The 19,948-nt window shown below is 39.9% G+C and overlaps 1 protein-coding gene across 1 annotated transcript; it reads left to right on the top strand.

Moving 5' to 3' along the window:
• Nucleotides 1-426: 426 nt before the first annotated feature.
• LOC138969007 (uncharacterized) lies at nt 427-7,001 on the top strand. The gene has a single exon (XM_070341695.1). The coding sequence runs from the start codon at nt 4,586-4,588 to the stop codon at nt 5,729-5,731; it is 1,146 nt and encodes a 381-aa protein (XP_070197796.1). The 5' UTR covers nt 427-4,585; the 3' UTR covers nt 5,732-7,001.
• The last annotated feature ends 12,947 nt before the right edge of the window (nt 7,002-19,948 follow it).

A 19,948-nucleotide genomic window follows, 5' to 3' on the forward strand; every position in this document is an offset into this window, starting at 1 on the left:
ACCCCCCCCCCACACACACACACACATACACACAGTAGCCTGCAGCGATGATTTGAATCCCCCGGTAAGTTTTATCTTTCACACAATGTGCTTAAAAAAGAACAGTTTTCCAGATCCGTCTCTGTTTTCGTTTTTTTGTTTTTTGTCTCGCGATGTAGTTCCAGAATCTGGATGATTTCATGTCACTTGCAGGCAGCTGGTTTTAGCATTGGCCGCGGAGTGCCGTGTGCCATGATGCTACTTGAGTGGTTGACATTTTCATTGTGCTTATAGCTGCTTTTAGCCTTGGCCTAAGAAAGAAGCAAAAAACAGGAAAGAAAGAAAGAAACAAACAAACAAACAACCAAACAACCAACATGTAAGCAATATAAAAAAAAAGAATGAAAGAAAATAAAAGGAGAGAAAAAAAGAAACAAACAACCAGATAACCAACATGCACACTTTGAAAAAAGAAAGAGAGAAAGAAAGAGAGAGAGAGAGAAAGAAAGAAAAAAAAGAAGAAAGATAGATAGATAGAAACTAACAAACAAACAAACAAACACACAACCAAACAAAAACCAACATGCAAGCAGTTGGAAAAAGAGAAAGAGAGAAAGAAAGAAAGAAAGAAACAAACAACCAGGCAGCCAACATGCAAGCAGTTGAACAAAGAGAGGAAGAAAAAAAGAGAGAAAGAAAGAGAAAGAAAGAAATAAAGAAAGAAAGAAAAATGCAAACAAGCACACACACGCAACAAGCAAACACATGTGGCAGGGTGACATTGTGATATGTGATCCGTGGGGGCTGTGTGCCCTGGGCAACGAGCTATGTATGACGTGTGAGACATTTGTGGATTTGGGAGAGCTGTCTTCGGCCGGGTCGGATTTCAGCTGCTTTTAACACAGGCCAGGGAGTGTGCCAAGGAAAGAAAACAACAAATAAGGACATTCATAACAAGAAAAAAAAGCATATTAAGCAAACAAAAAGAAAAAAGAAAAAAAAACATAAACAAACAAACAACACACAAAAAACAATCAAATAATGTTCTATTTAAAAACACACACACATACACACAAACACACACACAAACAAACAAACAAACAAACGAACAAACAAACACAAAAATAAACAAACAAACAAACCAACCAACCAACCAACCAACAAACAAACAAACAAACAAACAAGACAACAAACAAACGTGACAAGATGACATTGTCACAGAAGCTGTGTAGTGGTTGCACTGAGCTATTTATAGTACTGGCTGTGCCACTTGTGAATTTCGGAGAGCTGTCTGTGACAGGGTCTTAAAAGGGTAGTTTTCTGTTAAGGCAAACAACAAAATAGTCTGTTTACGGTATCCCGACCGACCCTATTTTTTCGCGCGACCCAAGACTTTATTTTGGCATTTGGGGGAAAAAAGGCAACATAAATTAAAAATATGTTTTTTTGGGAAAAAAAATAAAAAAATAAAATCCCGACCTACCGACCCTATTTTGTTGGCCTATGTTACCGTAAACAGACTATTTTTGTGTGTGGGCCTAATGCACTTAACTGCTATTCCCTGCTAAATGACAACTGTGTTTCTTTTGGAGCTTGTCTCTCTCTGCTTAAAGATGTATTGCATCATTGTAGGGTACAAGCTAGTATTGCTTAGATTACATGACCACTCTGCCTCACAAGAGGTTTCCAGAACGATGACATCTTTTCACTACAACAGCAATACTAACCTGAACCTAGCACACTCATAATAGCATTTAATAACATTAACAATTACAAGACTGGTTGTTACGGATATACAATTATTCACAAGTCCGAGAGAATGTAACAAGCTAATATTTCCCTGCAAGCATAAGATCAAGGCCTCAATGAATATCTTCTGACCTCCTACGAGATTATGGACAAAATCCATCAAGTTACTGGGAGTGTGCTTAAAGACACACTGCTTGTTACATTTATTGAAAGGTCTGGGAGGAGAAGCCAAGCTGGTCTTTTCTTTCAAGCGTGTTTGCTCATTTTGATTAAGTCTGGTTCTGGTTTGTTTCAGGTAGACTGCGGACCTTGCCCTCACCTTCTTGCGCCATCGTGGACACAAGCAGCAAACATTTAACATCACGGAAGTGACGCACAAGCAACTAGTATCTCACATCACGGAAGTGACGCAATTCCCAGAATCCCAGGCACGTGACCCAGGACTCCTCCTTGCTCATCAATCATCGATTCAAGCACCGTAATCAGCAGATCTGCTGACATTAACCTCCTTGTAACTCTCCGGAAACTTTTTACCTCGAACGGATGTAGCAGCGCGATTCATCAAGCCTGAGATTTAATACTTGCAAATTACGTTTTACACGGACTTGGGTGAAGGGGATTTGTGATGGCTCGTGCTCTGAATTTACGTCCACAAACAGGGGAGAATTTTCTACAAGACTTAGTTTTGGACGTTGTTTTGTTCTCACGACGCTCGATCTGACATCAGCATTGCGCATTACTTTCTTCTATCCGCTTGTCCACTGAAAAGCTGCATGAGAATATCCAGTAACTTACAAGCAAGCATGATCCTTTGGTTTTGGATGTTGTGCTGATCTTACGACGTATTGTTTCACTTCAGTCTTGAGGCAGTTACTTTTCTCTCTCTGCTAAAAACCTGGAAGAGAATCTGCTATTACGTGCGACTAAACGAACGAAGGATAATCCTGTTTTCCCCTTGGATCAAATCAGCAGATACAAGTTTATGTTTGGAAAAATCGTTGTCCTGCGGCGTACTACCTGTGATAATCAAGATGGATTTGTTTCGAGTATGTGCGGCATCAGCCATACTCTAATTGTACGCAACAAAACCTCTCACAAACACCAGCAGACATGAGTCTGTATCTGTGAATTCACTGCTTTCCGAAAACCTGGAATTTGTGGGCAAAGTTTATGTCATAGCTCAATGAACTTCCAATGTTTGCCACAAGGCGTAAACAAAACTGGAAGCAGACCTGTACAACAATACATTGAAGGATGATATCACGTGTAAATTGTATCGTCACCATAGACAAAAGTAGATTATGCGATGATAATTGATTATTTACGTCATTGACTACTGACGTCATTCAGCAAAAGAGAATGTTTTTCTTCCTGGTAATTGCCTTATACCACGTCATAAACTACTGACGTCATTGCAGGTGATAACATCACGGTATGTGATTACACCCTCAGGAGAACTCAGTTGTAGAGACTAGTAGAGACGGATACATATAAAAAGTGTGTAGGCGTCTACGTTGTCACAGCGTGATTCAGAGAAATAAACCAATAAAAAAAAAGAATAGTACTTACACGCTGTTTTTACGAAATCAATAACATAGTCCTCATACGATTTTCAGTTCATTTAGAGTTCAGCCAAACGCTAGAAGTCCGTCGAATATCAGATGAACACTTGAGCTCACAAGGCGAGCTGTTTGATGATACTAATGCAAGGAGTGTGACTTCTATTGTTTTCTTGTTAACGAAGAACGCGAGAGCATAGCGTTAAATTCCAGAGGCTGTTCGCTTTCTGAATGACATACGGGTTTCAATGATACCTGCATATGTGATACGGTGATATACTACTGCAGGGTATGTGACGTCTTTTCTTCTGCTTTTGACCACACACAAAAAAAAGCCAGACACAAAACACACACACACACACACACACACACACACACACACACACACACACACACACACACACACACACACACACACACACACACACACACAACCAATTGAGTGTGAGTTATTTTTTGCTTTCACAAGGACACATTTAATCGCTGACTTGGAATTTCACATGATAACTTTACGTTACAGTTTCAGTTGTCATGGTGATATTCTCATGAATGGATCATACAAATGGAATTTGCCTTGAGAAAAAAAGGGTCCACGAGCAATATGTCATTCTGACGAGAAGAAAATAGTATTGCGTTGCAGACCTGTCGTTTTCTTTCATAGGAAAACATTCCTGTGAGGCTGAATGCAAGTTTATGTTTAACTCTGACTACTTGACTGAATGAAGCAGATCAGGTGACCTCTAGCTGAACGGTAGTAGTAGCTCAGTCAGGTTTCCAATCAAGCTCGAACAAAAAGAGAGTGCTAATAGTTGTAGTAAAACATTGATTTCACCAAGAAGAGACGTTTGTACACGCTGTTGCTGTAATCCAAGGTTTTGCAGATGCAGCAATTTACAACAACCCGTACATACGAATAACATGACTGTAAAGGAATGTGATTCTGCGTTAGGAAACATTGTGTGCTTTGGATATCTCTGCTACATTAGGAGACAGCAAATTCTCTCCATAAACTCTGCGAGGGACACGAACGTAGAAAATCCGCTTATTGCAGTGGTATTTATCCTAAGCTAGTTTCTCGAGCCATCATTTTGATTTATAGTACAAGTAGAAGAAGGGTTTGAGAGCACGGAACCTACGTCTCCAAACAGCAGTCATCTTTGAGATTTTCTTCAGTAGTTCTTCAGTAGTTCTTCAGTAGCCATTCAGTAAACTACCCCCACCTGGGTTTGCACTGATTTCTGAAGAGATTTATCCCAGATGAAGTAAATCCAGGTCTCGGACGCGAGACCAAAGTTTCAATGTATCTGTGTGCGTCCACACGCGCGTCCTTTATCCAAGCGACCAGAGTGTCCGAGGAGTTACTTCCCTGTTCTTGCCTTCCCAGCGTTCTCCAGCTGCTCTCCGAGCGACATAGGATGCAGTTGATGAAGGGGGTGCGGCGCGCTTGCGCAGCACTGTCATTTCCGGGACGACTGTTTTTGATTTATCTGCTCCTGGACACGTTTTATCTCGCGTGTGTTTACGAGCCGGCACTCTTGCCGTCTAGTTTTGAGAGTGACAATGTCAGTGACTCTGTCAACGCTTCGACATCTTCGTCTTCGTCGTCGACTTCATCCTCGTCGCGGTCGTTGTCATCACAGGCAATACCACCTCCAGCCGCTGCACTGCTGCCGTCATCATCAGCCTCTTTATCATCGTCTTCGTCATCGCTTTTAGTAGGAGACAAAAGAAACGTCAACTCGAGCTTTAACGACACAGACTCATCAGACTCTAGTAGAAATGGGAGCAAACACGCTCAAGGTGAAAACAGTGGTAGTAGCAGCAAGAATGGTACCAGTAACTCTAGCAGCAATAACCAACAAGTGGTGTCCACTCACCACGCAGGCAAACCAAAGAAAGAGTTCCCGCTGGCGCTAGTGGTTGCCGCCTCCACGGCTGCTGTCAGCATCCTCCTCTTCTTCTTACTGTCCTACATATGGCACACGCGGCAGCTGGACCATCGCGCCCAGAAGCTGGCCATCCGACTGGCCGCGGAGGCGGACAGCAACATCAACAAGTGTTCGCAGTGCAGACCCCCCTCCGCCTATCTCGCCACCCGCTCCATCAGCCAGGACTCGCCCAGCGAGAGCGACAACGACGACGAGGAGGAAGAGTCCTGCGTGCTGCCCCCACCCCCTCCCGCCCGCCTGGACGAGCTCAACAGCCTCAACGAGGAGGACGAGGAGGCGGAGGTAGGGGAGGACGGGAGTCGCCGCAAGGCGGGAGGGGTGGGGAGGACGCTGGGCAGCCGGAGGGGGAGTCGCAGTAGAGTGCGGAGGTCCGGCAGCAGGTCGTCCAGGAAGATGTCGGGACACAGCGGTGGTCAGAACAGGAGTTCACTGGTCACCGACCAGGAGATTCTCAGCCACTTCGCCAGCCGCCGGCATTCCACCTTCTTCATCTGACACCCTTGTCTTGCCGTCCTGACCTCCCCCGTGTCTGGAGGCCATGGTCGTGTGAAGGCCTGTACTCTATTCTTCAGCACATTCTTCTCGGTGACCCTGATCGTTTGACCTGATCTTGCTGCGAGGAGGTCAAGGACATGATGAAAAACTTAACGTGGATTTACTCCATCGCTTCGCCAGCAGAACCCATTCCACTCTGTATATCTGGTCCTTTGGCCTTGACCTTCTGACCCGGAGAAACATTGCAGGGTCAAGGTCAGATCACAGAGTGGATCTGGAGATTCCAAAGAGCTTCTCCAGCATTCCACCATCATCATTTTACCCTTTGACCTTGCCTTGTGGACCTGTCCCGTTCTCTGTTGGAGTGTCGCCGCACGTGATAATATGTTCGAACAGTGATGGAATATCTTCATTCAGTCTTGTGAGAAAAAAAACATTCCTTGTTCATTTCTTTCAGTATTTAAACTCGCGCCTTTGTTATTTTGAATATGTATCTTTTTCGTGTTGTGCATCTTTTGTGTTAACTATTTTTCATCAACATACTCCAAACCGTTTATCATTGGCACCGAACCTTTTGTTTCGAAGTGTTTTTGGCCTACAAGAACATATAAGATTTGAACAACTAGCCTAGCTGCTGTTGTGTTCTGATTTGTGATTGTCATATATGTGGCAACACTCTGTTGAAATCAGCAATAACAGAGTAAGAACATAAACTTTCCTTCCGTAAACATTTGCTTTGTAGAGCATGGGCAAAGTTTCAATACCCACCAATTTTTACTAGTTGTTCTTCCTCTTCCGTAGAATTTTAAATATTCCATTTTGGTCTTCATTGTCTTGGACATGGAATGTTTTTAATTCATGTTCTTCTTTTCTACAGCACAAATAGTAGGGCAGCAGCAGCCATAATACATTTCTATCAATATACCAAATGTACCAAATGTAAAATTGATTGTAGAATTGATAGTGTTTGCTGAAAAAAAAACTCTATTGTCCATGAGGAACACTGGTGACTACTTTGGTCATATTATATGGGAGGGGGGGGGGAGAGGTATAGTTAACCGATGGTATGCCGGGAAAGTTTGCATCAACAATTACCTCAAGCAGCATACTCCAAGTACACACGCATGTTTCAGGCTTGTTAGATAGGAAGCATCCGCTATATTCATCATGACACAACCTAAGCAGAATTGCTCATACACACGCACTTCAGCTTTTTCATTGTGCATCTCATTTAAAGATATCTGTCGATCTTCACTAACTGACATCTTTTTATATTTAGTCAAGTTTTGACTAAATATTTTAACGTAGAGGGGGGAATCGAGACGAGGGTCGTGGTGTATGTGTGTGTGTGTGTGTGTGTGTGTGTGTGTGTGTCTGTGTGTCTGTGTGTGTGTGTAGAGCGATTCAGACTAAACTACTGGACCGATCTTTATGAAATTTGACATGAGAGTTCCTGGGTATGAAATCCCCGAACGTTTTTTTCATTTTTTTGATAAATGTCTTTGATGACGTCATATCCGGCTTTTCGTGAAAGTTGAGGCGGCACTGTCACGCCCTCATTTTTCAACCAAATTGGTTTAAATTTTGGTCAAGTAATCTTCGACGAAGCCCGGGGTTCGGTATTGCATTTCAGCTTGGTGGCTTAAAAATTAATTAATGACTTTGGTCATTAAAAATCGGAAAATTGTAAAAAAAAATAAAAATTTATAAAACGATCCAAATTTACGTTTATCTTATTCTCCATCATTTGCTGATTCCAAAAACATATAAATATGTTATATTCGGATTAAAAACAAGCTCTGAAAATTAAATATATAAAAATTATTATCAAAATTAAATTGTCCAAATCAATTTAAAAATACTTTCATCTTATTCCTTGTCGGTTCCTCATTCCAAAAACATATAGATATGATATGTTTGGATTAAAAACACGCTCAGAAAGTTAAAACAAAGAGAGGTACAGAAAAGCGTGCTATCCTTCTTAGCGCAACTACTACCCCGCTCTTCTTGTCAATTTCACTGCCTTTGCCATGAGCGGTGGCCTGACGATGCTACGAGTAAAATGGCATTGCGTTCAGTTTCATTCTGTGAGTTCGACAGCTACTTGACTAAATATTGTATTTTCGCCTTACGCGACTTGTTTATATTTAGTCAAGTTTTGACTAAATATTTTAACATCGAGGGGGAATCGAAACGAGGGTCGTGGTGTATGTGTGTCTGTCTGTCTGTGCGTGTGTGTGTGTGTGTGTGTGTGTGTGTGTGTAGAGCGATTCAGACTAAACTACTGGACCGATCTTTATGAAATTTGACATGAGAGTACCTGGGTATGGTATCCTCACACGTTTTTTTCATTTTTTTGATAAATGTCTTTGATGACGTCATATCCGGCTTTTCGTGAAAGTTGAGGCGGCACTGTCACGCCCTCATTTTTCAACCAAATTGGTTGAAATTTTGGTCAAGTAATCTTCGACGAAGCCCGGACTTCGGTATTGCATTTCAGCTTGGTGGCTTAAAAATTAATTAATGACTTTGGTCATTAAAAATCTGAAAATTTAAAAAAAAAATAAAAATTTATAAAACGATCCAAATTTACGTTTATCTTATTCTCCATCATTTGCTGATTCCATAAACATATAAATATGTTATATTCGGATTAAAAACAAGCTCTGAAAATTAAATATATAAAAATTATTATCAAAATTAAATTGTCCAAATCAATTTAAAAACACTTTCATCTTATTCCTTGTCGGTTCCTGATTCCAAAAACATATAGATATGATATGTTTGGATTAAAAACACGCTCAGAAAGTTAAAACAAAGAGAGGTACAGAAAAGCGTGCTATCCTTCTTAGCGCAACTACTACCCCGCTCTTCTTGTCAATTTCACTGCCTATGCCGAGAGCGGTGGACTGCGAGTATACGGTCTTGCTGCGTTGCATTGCGTTCAGTTTCATTCTGTGAGTTCGACAGCTACTTGACTAAATATTGTATTTTCGCCTTACGCGACTTTTTCTTGTTTATAAAGGTGTACCGTCTAGGCACAACGTTTTATATGCAAGCAGTTATATCATTGTAACGGTGCACTTCAATTGCTCATAAACACGCACTTCAACTTTTACATTTTGCACCTCATTTAAAGATATCTTTCGATCTTAACTGACATCTGTTTTGCATAAAGGCACCGTCTAGGCACAACTTGTTATAGGCAAGCTGTTCTTTTTTTTTTCATAACGTTGCACTTCAATTAAAACTACCTTTTTCCGTGCAAACAGTCACACAAAGCAGCACAGATAATTATGTCGACAGTGTTACATGGTACGAACACATTCTTTACGAACGGTTCACTGCTGAGCCACTCGAAGAAAACAGGATTAAGAATATATTAATCCCATTATCAAAAAACAAGAAAGGTATGCTATTGGAACGTTATATTTATAACAAAAGAAAACTTTACGTTCACTGATCTTTGACCCAGCGGTCTTTTAAGTGAACAGAAAGACAGACACTTATAATACACAAGATAAACATAAATACACTTATCTGACAAATTGTCCATTAGCTCGCTCGGAAGAAAAAAGCGAGACAAAGATTAAGGCCTACAAAAAAATAGGTGTGGTTACGGTAACCCGACCTACCCTATTTTTAGGGGCCGACCCTATAACTTTTAATTACATTTGTCAAAAAAAAAAAAAAAAAAAAAAAAAACCAGTGCAGAAAACGCAATCAAAGCGAAAGCGCTCGAGTCGCACACTTATTTCCCTGTCAAGTAGGTTTAATTTGTACACATTAGAAAACAAAGTAAAAAAAAAAAAGTGATTGCCGACCTTCCTACCCTATTTTTTTTGGCTATGTTACCTTAACCACACCTATTTTTTTTGTTTTTGCCTAATCATATCATTTTCTCGCTTTTGTCTTCCGAGCAAGCTAATGGACAATTTGTCATATGAGTTTATTTCCTGTATTATAAGTGTTTGTTTGTCTGTCCAGTTAACAGACCGCGAAGTCGAAGATCAGTGAACGTAAAGTTATGTTTTGTTATAAATAGAACGTCCCAACAAAATACCTTTCTTGTTGTTTGATTCTGAATTTTGGAATGTTGGCAGTCAATTTGTTTTTGGATTTAACCCCATTATGTTTCGTGGAGGATATTGCACAATTAAAGCTGCAGTTACGACGGCATTTGAAACCTGCTCTGTGCTTACTCTGCTGACAAAATAAGTACCTCAGTTGTAAAGACAAACAATTTTAATCATCCGGGGACAAACATTTGTAGACGAGGAATGTTATAGTTGCTTGGTGTTTACAAAAAGGGGGAAGGTTGGTTGGTTGGGAAGGGGGCATTGACATAGTTTAAGAAACTTTGCGGATGTAAAACAGTAAAACGGCTTGAATGTCTTCTGCTCGATCATTCATTGAAGTAAACAGAATCTGGCCTTTTTGTTTTTGTTTTTAGCTATTCATAAAATGATGTAAAAATAGTTTACGTATGTTGAGTTTATTTTGTTGAGTTCAAACATCTCCATGTTGCCATTTGGCCTACCACCTCCAAGATAACGTGAGTGTTGTTTCATAGAAAAAAAAACAACAACTGGATTTGACCATTAATTTTGCACTTCTTTGGCCGAAGGAACGACCTTCGCCTATATCCTACATTTGCATTTGCATTGACGTTTTAGCCGAAACACATTTGACTGCGCACTTGTTTGTAAAGTTCACTTGGCATTCCATATTATGAATGTGTTTCCATTCTATGAAATGTACATTGTATCGTAAGCTGAAATGTTCAACTTTTGACCACACTTGTTGTAACCAGTTGTGAACACTGGGTGAACTAGTATATAGGGTGTCTCAACAAAAAGTACTCAAAAAGACATTGAAACATCAGTACCGAGAAATGGAAACACTAATATGTAAGCTAATACGCTAAAATGTACCCCAGACCAAGAAACCTACAACAACTGAAGGCAAACATTCTCAGAGAAATCCAGAACATCCCACAGGAAACATTCCCCAATGTAATGAACAATAATGGCAATGAAGATGCAGTCTGTCATTGAAAAACGGGGTGGCTACATTGATCACGGGGTGTGAAGAAACAGACGATCTCAACTGAAAGCTGTGAACTGGGGACAAAACTTCTATGAACTGACTACAATATCACGCAAAAATGAGTCCAATAACGTTACTGCCTTGTCTGTAGTATTGAAAGAAAATCGGGTACTTTTTTTGAAACAGCCTGTATAATTTCAATAGCAAAGGTAGCACACATGGTAAAAACTAATTAGTGTTCACCATGTGTGCTACTTTTGCTAGTTGAATTATATAGTATGACACACAGTGTTCATAACTGGTTGCAAAAGGTGGGTTCAAAGGTGGAACACTTCGGTTTAGAGTGTATGTATATACATGTAAACTAAACAATTAACCCCACTGATTACACGTTAAATTAATGCATAATGTTTATGCTGTTTGTGAAATCAAGAAATGTGCAGGGACGTGTACGGGCATGTGCTACGTTATCTCTATTTCACATTCTATTAGGGACAGATGCACTTAAATGTCAGAGGTACAAAAGCACAGACGTAAACAGACACACATACAAACTCACAATCAAACAGACACAGACACACAAAAGGTCACACCGAGGGTCTTATATGAATACAGACACTAACAACCACGAACGGGGCTTAACTGAGCAAAAAAAAAAAAGAGCGAGAGAGAGAGCGAGAGAGAGAGGAAGAGAGAGAGAGAGAGGAGAGAGAGAGACAGACAGACAGAGACAAACAGAGAGAGAGAGAGAGAGAGAGAGAGAGAGAGAGAGAGAGAGAGAGAGAGAGAGAGAGAGAGAGAGAGAGAGAGAGAGAGAGAGAGAGAGAGAGAGAGAAAGACAGAGAGACAGACGGAGAGACAGACAGACAGACAGACAGACACGGACCGAGAGATATCCCAGAAGCTCAACTAGTTGAATCATATTTCATATATAAGCAAGCACAATTGTTCTCATCAACAAATGCTAGCTCATGGCTGCTCCAGAGACGAAAAAAACAAAACGAAACACCCCTTCGATTCCAAACCGGTTCTAATATTGTTAAAGCTATTTCGGGAGAGAAATCTCATCCGCAGGTGTAAAGCGATAGACCATGTGTTGTGTAGTTGATGGATTATATATTACACACTGTTATTCGATTCTTGCTGCTCAAAGCTAAGTCCTGAGGATAAAGCTTTGTCTTTCGAGGTTTTTTCTGAATGTTATTTGTTTTGTTTGCTTGTGTCTTTGTCATGATTCAGGATTTTCGTGTGATTCATTATTAAACAGATTTATCTCTGCATTTCATTAATTCACTGTACTTTTTCTCTGGCTCTCTTTGGTTTTCGTATCTTCGTACCTACCTACCTACCGATCTATCTATCTATCTATCTATCTATCTATCTATCTATCTATCTATCTATCTATCTATCTATCTATCTATCTATCTATCTATCTATCTATCTATCTATCTATCTATCTATCTATCTATCTATCTATCTATCTATCTATCTATCTATCTATCTATCTATCTATCTATCTATCTATCTGTGTGTCTTTGTATCTGTCTGTGTGTTTTCCTGTCTGTGTATCTGTCTGCCTTTCTTTTGCCACTTCTCTCTTTTGCCATTTCTTGGAACTTAGGAATGGTTGTTTGTATGTGTGTTTCTCTCATCAAGGACCACAGTTTGTTTTTGTAGTACCGTGTAAATGTACTTCGATTTCATTCGTCAAAAACATATTTGATTACAAATGTTAATATTTCTGACTACTTGTAAAGTGTTTGCATTGATACATTTCCTTGCTATTTTTTTCATCTTGCCCTTCTTGCCTGATTAAAATATGTTTGATCAAAGTTTTGATCAAGTGACATCAGTTGTACCACAGTCAGTAAAATCAGTAAAATGCTGTAACTACATTATCACCACCTACCTAATTAAATCAATAATATCATGGCAGGCGATTATTACCTTTTAGTGAAAATTGTCTTCGAACTTTAACTGTTATGTAATTGTGTGTCTCAACCTGTACTTCTGAAAGACATTCGTTTCATTTCCGTTCCCTCTGTTCGCCCGATACATACGGTCCTTATTATTTTATTCTCTTCTTTTCCCCCGTCGTCAGTGTTGCTCGGCTTCAGTGATTGACTCTACTGTTTCTGCTATATTTTAAAGCGTACTTTACCCCTGTAAAATGGTTTGAATAATTTAGCTTTACACTACGAATACTTTTTTATTTTAAAGTTACAGTTTTTTTTTGTTGTTTTGTTTCCAAAGAAAATGTTGAAGATGTGTACATGTATATAGCTAGGCTTTATTTAAAAGTTACGCGTACATAATCCTCTTCTGAAAGTTAAAGCAGAAAAAGTAGGTACAGGATCTTTAGTAAAACAAAAAATCACATTTCGTAGGGTTTGATCAGGGATTAAGCATTGAAGCATTTGAAGCATAAATAAGATGTTGATCGCGACTGTACCTGTATCATCATGTAGCTGCAAATCATAGATGGACATTTACAACTGATTCATGCGGAGATAACATCCAAAGCGTTACATTTTCTTCTTCTTTTTCTACTACTTTTCCATCATCTTCTTCGTCTGTAGTGCGGGCCTGAATCATGCATCGTTGTTCTCTTCTCTTCCCTTTGTCGAAATTGTTCTGCGAACTCGCTGTTGTGTGATATTTTAACCTTGTGTTTTGAAATGATTATTATTTTGTGCAAATGATGATGGGCGTTGATCTGATGAATATAAATGTTATTTGTTAAAAGATAGAAAATGGTCAAAGCTCAAGTGATTGGTCGACTGTGGACGAATCACTTTTGAGGTCCCAATGTTACCTAATTGTTTGCTAATTAATGTTCCCTGCCTTGTGGGATTAACTCAGGACTGACTGATTCGCTGCTTGAAAATAAAAGTGTTCCTTTCTTTACATTGTCTTTGTGTAGTCCATTGTTGAGAGAATGGTTGAGTAGGTGAGTGTTCTTTTTAGTTTGCATGGTTGGTTAATGTACTATTTTGTTGATTGTTTGATGAGTTTATTTCAGCGGCTTTTCTGATGATTTTTGTTACAATGTTAGTTTAGTGTATGCATGCGTGCCGATTGTTTGTGTCAGCTTAGAAACTAAGCGATTGATTCAACGGATATAGGATTTTTCGTATAGTCAATACAACACACACACACACACACACACACACACACACACACACACACACACACACACACACACACACACACACACATACACACACACAAACACAAACACACACACATATATACACACACACACTCATACACACACACAAACACACACACACAAACACACACACTATACACACGCACACCCACACACACACACACACACACACACACACACACCCAAACAAACACACACACACACACACACAAACACACATAGAACCACACACATTCATTCGCGTTGATTCTATAGTGCACGTGCAATGAGAATTGCTGCCTAGACAAACGTTGTGCATATTTACACAGATGGCACAGACAAGTTGATCTGTTCTATTCTCTTCGGTCGTTTCGCACCCGTGGAATCCAAAGAAGGAGAAGAAACAAAATAAATAACTCATACAAATCAGTAAAGAAGGAAAGCGTAGAACAACATTTACGAGCATTTGTATTGCATGTACACACACGGTTCATTTACTTTGTAACAGCACACGCCGTGGATCGTGTAACTCTGCATTTGCGCCACCGCAACTTTTTATCGCTTCACGCCGACGAAGAGGCAAGCTGCGAGGTAGGTCTCTCGAATGATAAATTAAATTGTTAGAATGCTAGGCACTCAGCATGTTCTCAAGTGTTGCATTTCACATACTTATATCCTTAGCTATATTTCTGTATATATTTTTTGGTGCTTTGATGGCCCTGGTGATCGTGACGATCTGTTTTTCTTCTCGTTTCCCCATGTTTTGGGCATATTTTCAGTTTCTGCGTCAAATGCAACAAAACGGAGATTACTGGTTATTCTTGGACATGTTCACTGATAACTTTAATGTTTTATGAATCTCCACGTGTAGTTTCTCTGTATATAGTTCCATATATACTTTGCAAGAAGCAGATAAAAACAGAGTGTCAACAACTCTCTGTAATTCGCCACCGCATCAATTCAATGTTAGATGTAACTCGCCACCGCATTTTTTGTTATTCGCCACCGCACTACGCAAATTGTTATTTTCAAACGCATCAACATCGTGGAGGCATTTAAACCTTTATTTTTGTCACAAAACTGACAGCAATTGATAGGAGCATTTTAACTTTAGTGCTGCAAGTTTTAAACTCAGGGGCGTGGCGTGATCTTGCCTATGCAAAGGATTTAAAGGCACCATGAGTTGACAAATCAAACTGTAGTATTTCTTCTTCTTCTTCTTCTTCTTCTGTATGAAAAGTATGCTTATCTGTACTTGAGTGTATAACCCACATGTACTGGAATTCTAGCAATAAACACTCAGTGGCTGAAATCACTAAGTTTGACAATATGGAACCTACCTCTTCCTGTTTGATTTGCGGTCACTTGAGTCTGAAACTGGGCCTGGAACGCTCCTGTTAAAAACATTGTGGGGCCAAATACCACATAATTCTAAAATTCTTAAGCTTCGTTGGTGTTTATGTGTGTGAAATAATTCTAAAATTCAGTCATTCCTATTACCAGCGACAACACAAAAACTCATCAGTTTGACGCTGGAAGAGAAAAGAACGCCTCTGACAGACGTGACGTTTTTCGGGAAAGAAGAATGACGAAGAATGTGGGAGTGAAACGCCGCCAGGTGCGTCTTAGAAACGTGTTCTACAAAAGCTGAACTGAACAACTCCAAATCAATATTTTCAATTGGAAGTGACAGAATCACTGAACTCTTCAACATATTATGCAATTCATTAGACAGTTGCGGTGGCGAATAACATCCAAGACGTGAAATTGCGGTGGCGAATTACACCAAGCATCGGTGGCGTATAACATGAAGTCTAATTGTTTGTGTTTTCTTTTGCCGCGTGCGTCACCCAAAGACAAAATTGTGCAACAGCATTCATCAAGAATACAAAGGACATGTTTAGCTCACAGGATATCATCACGGGAATGCATCAACTAGTGCTGTTTCGTTGAAGTTACGAAGGAAGGGACAAATCGTGCAATTTCAGCTACAATTCCAGCAGAAATCGGACTTCTGAACTGCCGAAACCTGACATTTCGACTAAAAAAGCACGTACCTTAGACCTTGAGTATATACTTCTTTAAAATGTACTAATGAAGAATCTAGATGATGCCTGAAAGTCCTACAAATTTTCATTTTCTGTGAGAGACCTACCTTGCAGCTTGCCTCTTCGTCGGCGTGAAGCGATAAAAAGTTGCGGTGGCGCAAATGCAGAGTTACACGATCCACGGCGTGCAGCAGCCCAGCAAGCAAAATAAAGACAGCTCTTTAACTACAGGTTGTTCAACTCATGAAAGCACGCACATCAAGTAGTATTCGCGTTTTTGCATGCAAGATGCGAGTAAAAATTGGTGGGTTGATATGCGCACCGGCACACAAGCAGGCCGACAAACTGACAAAGGACCTATGTAAAAGCGCAGGCAACCACACTTACTTTACAGATATATAGCCTACATACACATGCGGGTTCACACTGACCCACATTCAGATTCGCACCGTAGAAATGTTTGCACAAACTACACATATATATATACTAGAATGAATACCCGCTTCGCCGGGTAGCCGGCTTCGCCGGGTAGCCGGCTTCGCCGGGAAGAAGTACTTAGAGCCGTACGCCGGCTTCGCCGGGTCCGAACAATGGACCCGCCAAGCTTAGGTCCCTCCCAGATTCGTGGAATGGGAACAGCACGAAAATGATTCAGTGGCCATAATGCCATTCCTGACCATAATCGAGTCCCATCCTTGTCGACGAATGTAACCGTGTTAATCACCTTTGGAGGCGAACTCCACTCAAACAGGACTGAGCAAGTTATGGCTTCTAAAAGGAAGGCCAGTACATAAATTTACACAAAAGCCGCCAGACCACATCACAAACAGAACTGAACAATGCACAGGTGTTGCTCACATAGAGAGACACACACACACACACACACACAAAAAAACCCACAGAGAAGCCGTATCTATAGAGAGATAGATGACAGTGTATTTTTCGCGTGGCTAAAAATTGATTCGACCTTTGCACTTTTACAGTGAGGATAATTTACGGGTCCAATTTACGTTCTGGACACTGCGTTGACCTTCTAAAAATAGTAACAGTAACAGAACGCCGGGAATATCCGAAGACGCTCCACTCACACTATAGTGCACCATTACGAAGGAAGGGAGGTAAACGCTGAAAACCTGGAGAATATGAGAAGATAAGGAAGAGTTACTTATAATGGTGAAATGAACACAAAAACCAAAATCGATTCAGCGCTGCGCGCTGAGAGCACGTGTTGAAATATCTCATCGATGATATTGTGTCCGGGGTGTAGCTGAATACGGTGTCCAAATTTGAAAAAGATCCACCGAGAACTTTGGCTTTGGTGTGTCGGTATGGGGGCCCGGGTAGCTGAGGTGGAACCAAAATAGCTGAGGTGGAACCAAAATCGGTTCAGCGCTGCGCGCTGAGAGCACGTGTTGAAATATCTCATCGATGAGGTTGTGTCCGGGGTCTCTCTGAATAAGCCCACCAAATTTGAAAAAGATCCACCGAGAACTTTGGCCGTGCATCGCGAACAGACAGACAGACAGACAGACAGACAGACAGACACTAGTCGTATATGAGCCAATGTCAAAAGGTGCTGTCTGACAGCTTCGAAAATCAAAGTACACCCAAAGTGAAATGACTGGTGTTTTGAGTTGCTTAACACATTCAGTATATAGTTTCTAAAGGAGAAAAGGGAAAATCTTTCACAACGGCTGTGTTATTTGGCCGTTAAGTTGAGGCTTGACGAGTGTCTCTTGTGGCATGTAAGGACATAAACCTGATTTTTTCCTTTTTTTTTCTAGAACTTTCATTTCTACTGAGCTCGCATATGAGTATTGGGGTGTAGATTAAATATAATCAAGGTAAAAGCGCATAAAATGTGTATGTTAGCAACATGAATTTATTTATTGCTATCACAGTCACAAACGGTATGTGCTCCATACAAAAGTTCTTTAATTTGAGGTTTTCTCAGATATTGTTGAAGTCAAAGCTTTGAAACTTCACATACTTGTATGATTGTATGACCTCCAGACATGGTGAGAGAGTAGTTGACCTTCGTCACATTTCAAGGTCACGGCGGGGTCGTATTGGGTCAGAAAGTGATAAATTGGTATTTTCTCGAAAAGTTTTAAAGCAACAGCTTTTAAACGTCACACACTTCGTTGTTGAGATAATATCCAATCCTGATGCTCAATTTGGTTTACTCTTGTGAAATAGCAAGGTCATAGCAGGTCTGGCTTAATGAGGAGAAAAAAATGTATCATTGTTTTTTATGTTTTTGGGGCTACATCTTTGAAACTTCACAAATTTCCAGAGTTTGATAGCCTACACACATGATATAAATATGGGTGACCTTTGTCAAATGTCAAGGTCACGGTGGGGAACGTTGTCTTTGGGTCAAAAAGGGAATAATTTGGAATTTTCTCAAAATGCTTTGTAGCGAAAGCGTTTAAACTTCCCATACTTCTATGTTTTGATGAAATCCAAATATGTGCGAGTTTGGTTCTCCCTTGTCAAATATCAAGGTCATAGCAGGCCGTCTAAGGTGAACAAAAAGTAAAAAGTATCATTGTTTTAAATGTTTTGAGGGCTACACCTTTGAAACTTCCACATTTCCAGGGTTTGATGTCCTCCATAGATGATACAAATATGGAAGACCTGCGTCACATTTAGTTTCCCTTTTTCACAATGTAGTCGTCAGTTAGTAATTTGAATGCGACTCGATGTGAGCTCATCTGACTATGCACGAAACAAACGGGGTGAGCGATGGCTTTTGACTGTTCAGAGGAATTGGCGATAGGCATAAACCGTCGTCTGCTACGAGAACCACGACCTTGCGTGACCCTGCTTCCGGGCTTTTCTTTTTTCAAACTTTAAAAACTTCGAATTGTACTGATCTTGTCTTGATGAAAAAAGAATTCTTTTATGATTTAAGAATGTTTGTGTAACAAGCTGTCAATTTATTATTTAGATTTTAAAAGTTAGGTCTAGCGCCAAAACGCACCACGGTCCGATTGTCTCTGAGACAATCCGCAAAATTAATTCTGTAAAAATTGCTCGCTCTTTACGTAGGGCACCTGGGATGTTCCCGTTTAGTGAGCGTTCACATGGAAGGGTGTTTGTACTGTGTGTAAAAGCCTGACAGTATCTGTGATGGTTTACGGGAGGCTTACTGTGCCTTTAAGGTTTGTAATGTTGGAGTCTTTTTTTTATTTCTTTTTTTTTTATTTGTTGCCAAGCACATCATTGTGGGGCTTTTAATGAATAACATGCATCCGTCCACTCACAATATATTTTCTTTCATCCTTCAACATTTACCTTTCAAAAAGTCAATAGTATTAAAATTCATGAAACAGATGAAAGGCATCTACGGATGTATAGATACATAATTGACCACACTCATTTGGAATACATTCTGACAATTCATTATAAAGACATCTTTAGAGAGACAGAGAGAGAGAGAGAGGAGAGAGAGAGAGAGAGAGAGAGAGGAGAGAGAGAGAGATAGAGAGAGTGAAAAGGGGGAGGGGGGTCAGGGGGTAATGATGGTGGAGGTAACATTTACAATTGTTTTTATTAAAACAAAAAATTACTAAATATTTGTCTTGGAACTTTTTAATCAAAAATAAATATTTCTGATCTGCAGTTGCCTTTCGAAGATAACAAAAAGAAGCATTGAAGCCTTGGTTTTCTTATAAATTTACTTATGCACATTTTAGCAACCAAAATTATACAGTTTAATTCTTTCAACAGAGTTGCATGCATTTTTCGATTTTTAACTCCAAACATGATTTCATGCACAGTTAACTTTATCTGTTTATCCAACTGTACCCAAATATAAAATTCAATTTGTTTCCAAAACTCAAGCACCACTGGGCCAAAGAAAAAAAAGTGTTCTATATAGTCAATGCTATTACTACAGTGTGAACAAATATTGTCTTCCACAACTTTCATTTTACATAACATATTTGTGGGGTAAATATTGTG

This window comes from Littorina saxatilis, linkage group LG6 (genome assembly GCF_037325665.1).
Source record: "Littorina saxatilis isolate snail1 linkage group LG6, US_GU_Lsax_2.0, whole genome shotgun sequence".
NCBI lineage: Eukaryota > Metazoa > Mollusca > Gastropoda > Littorinimorpha > Littorinidae > Littorina > Littorina saxatilis.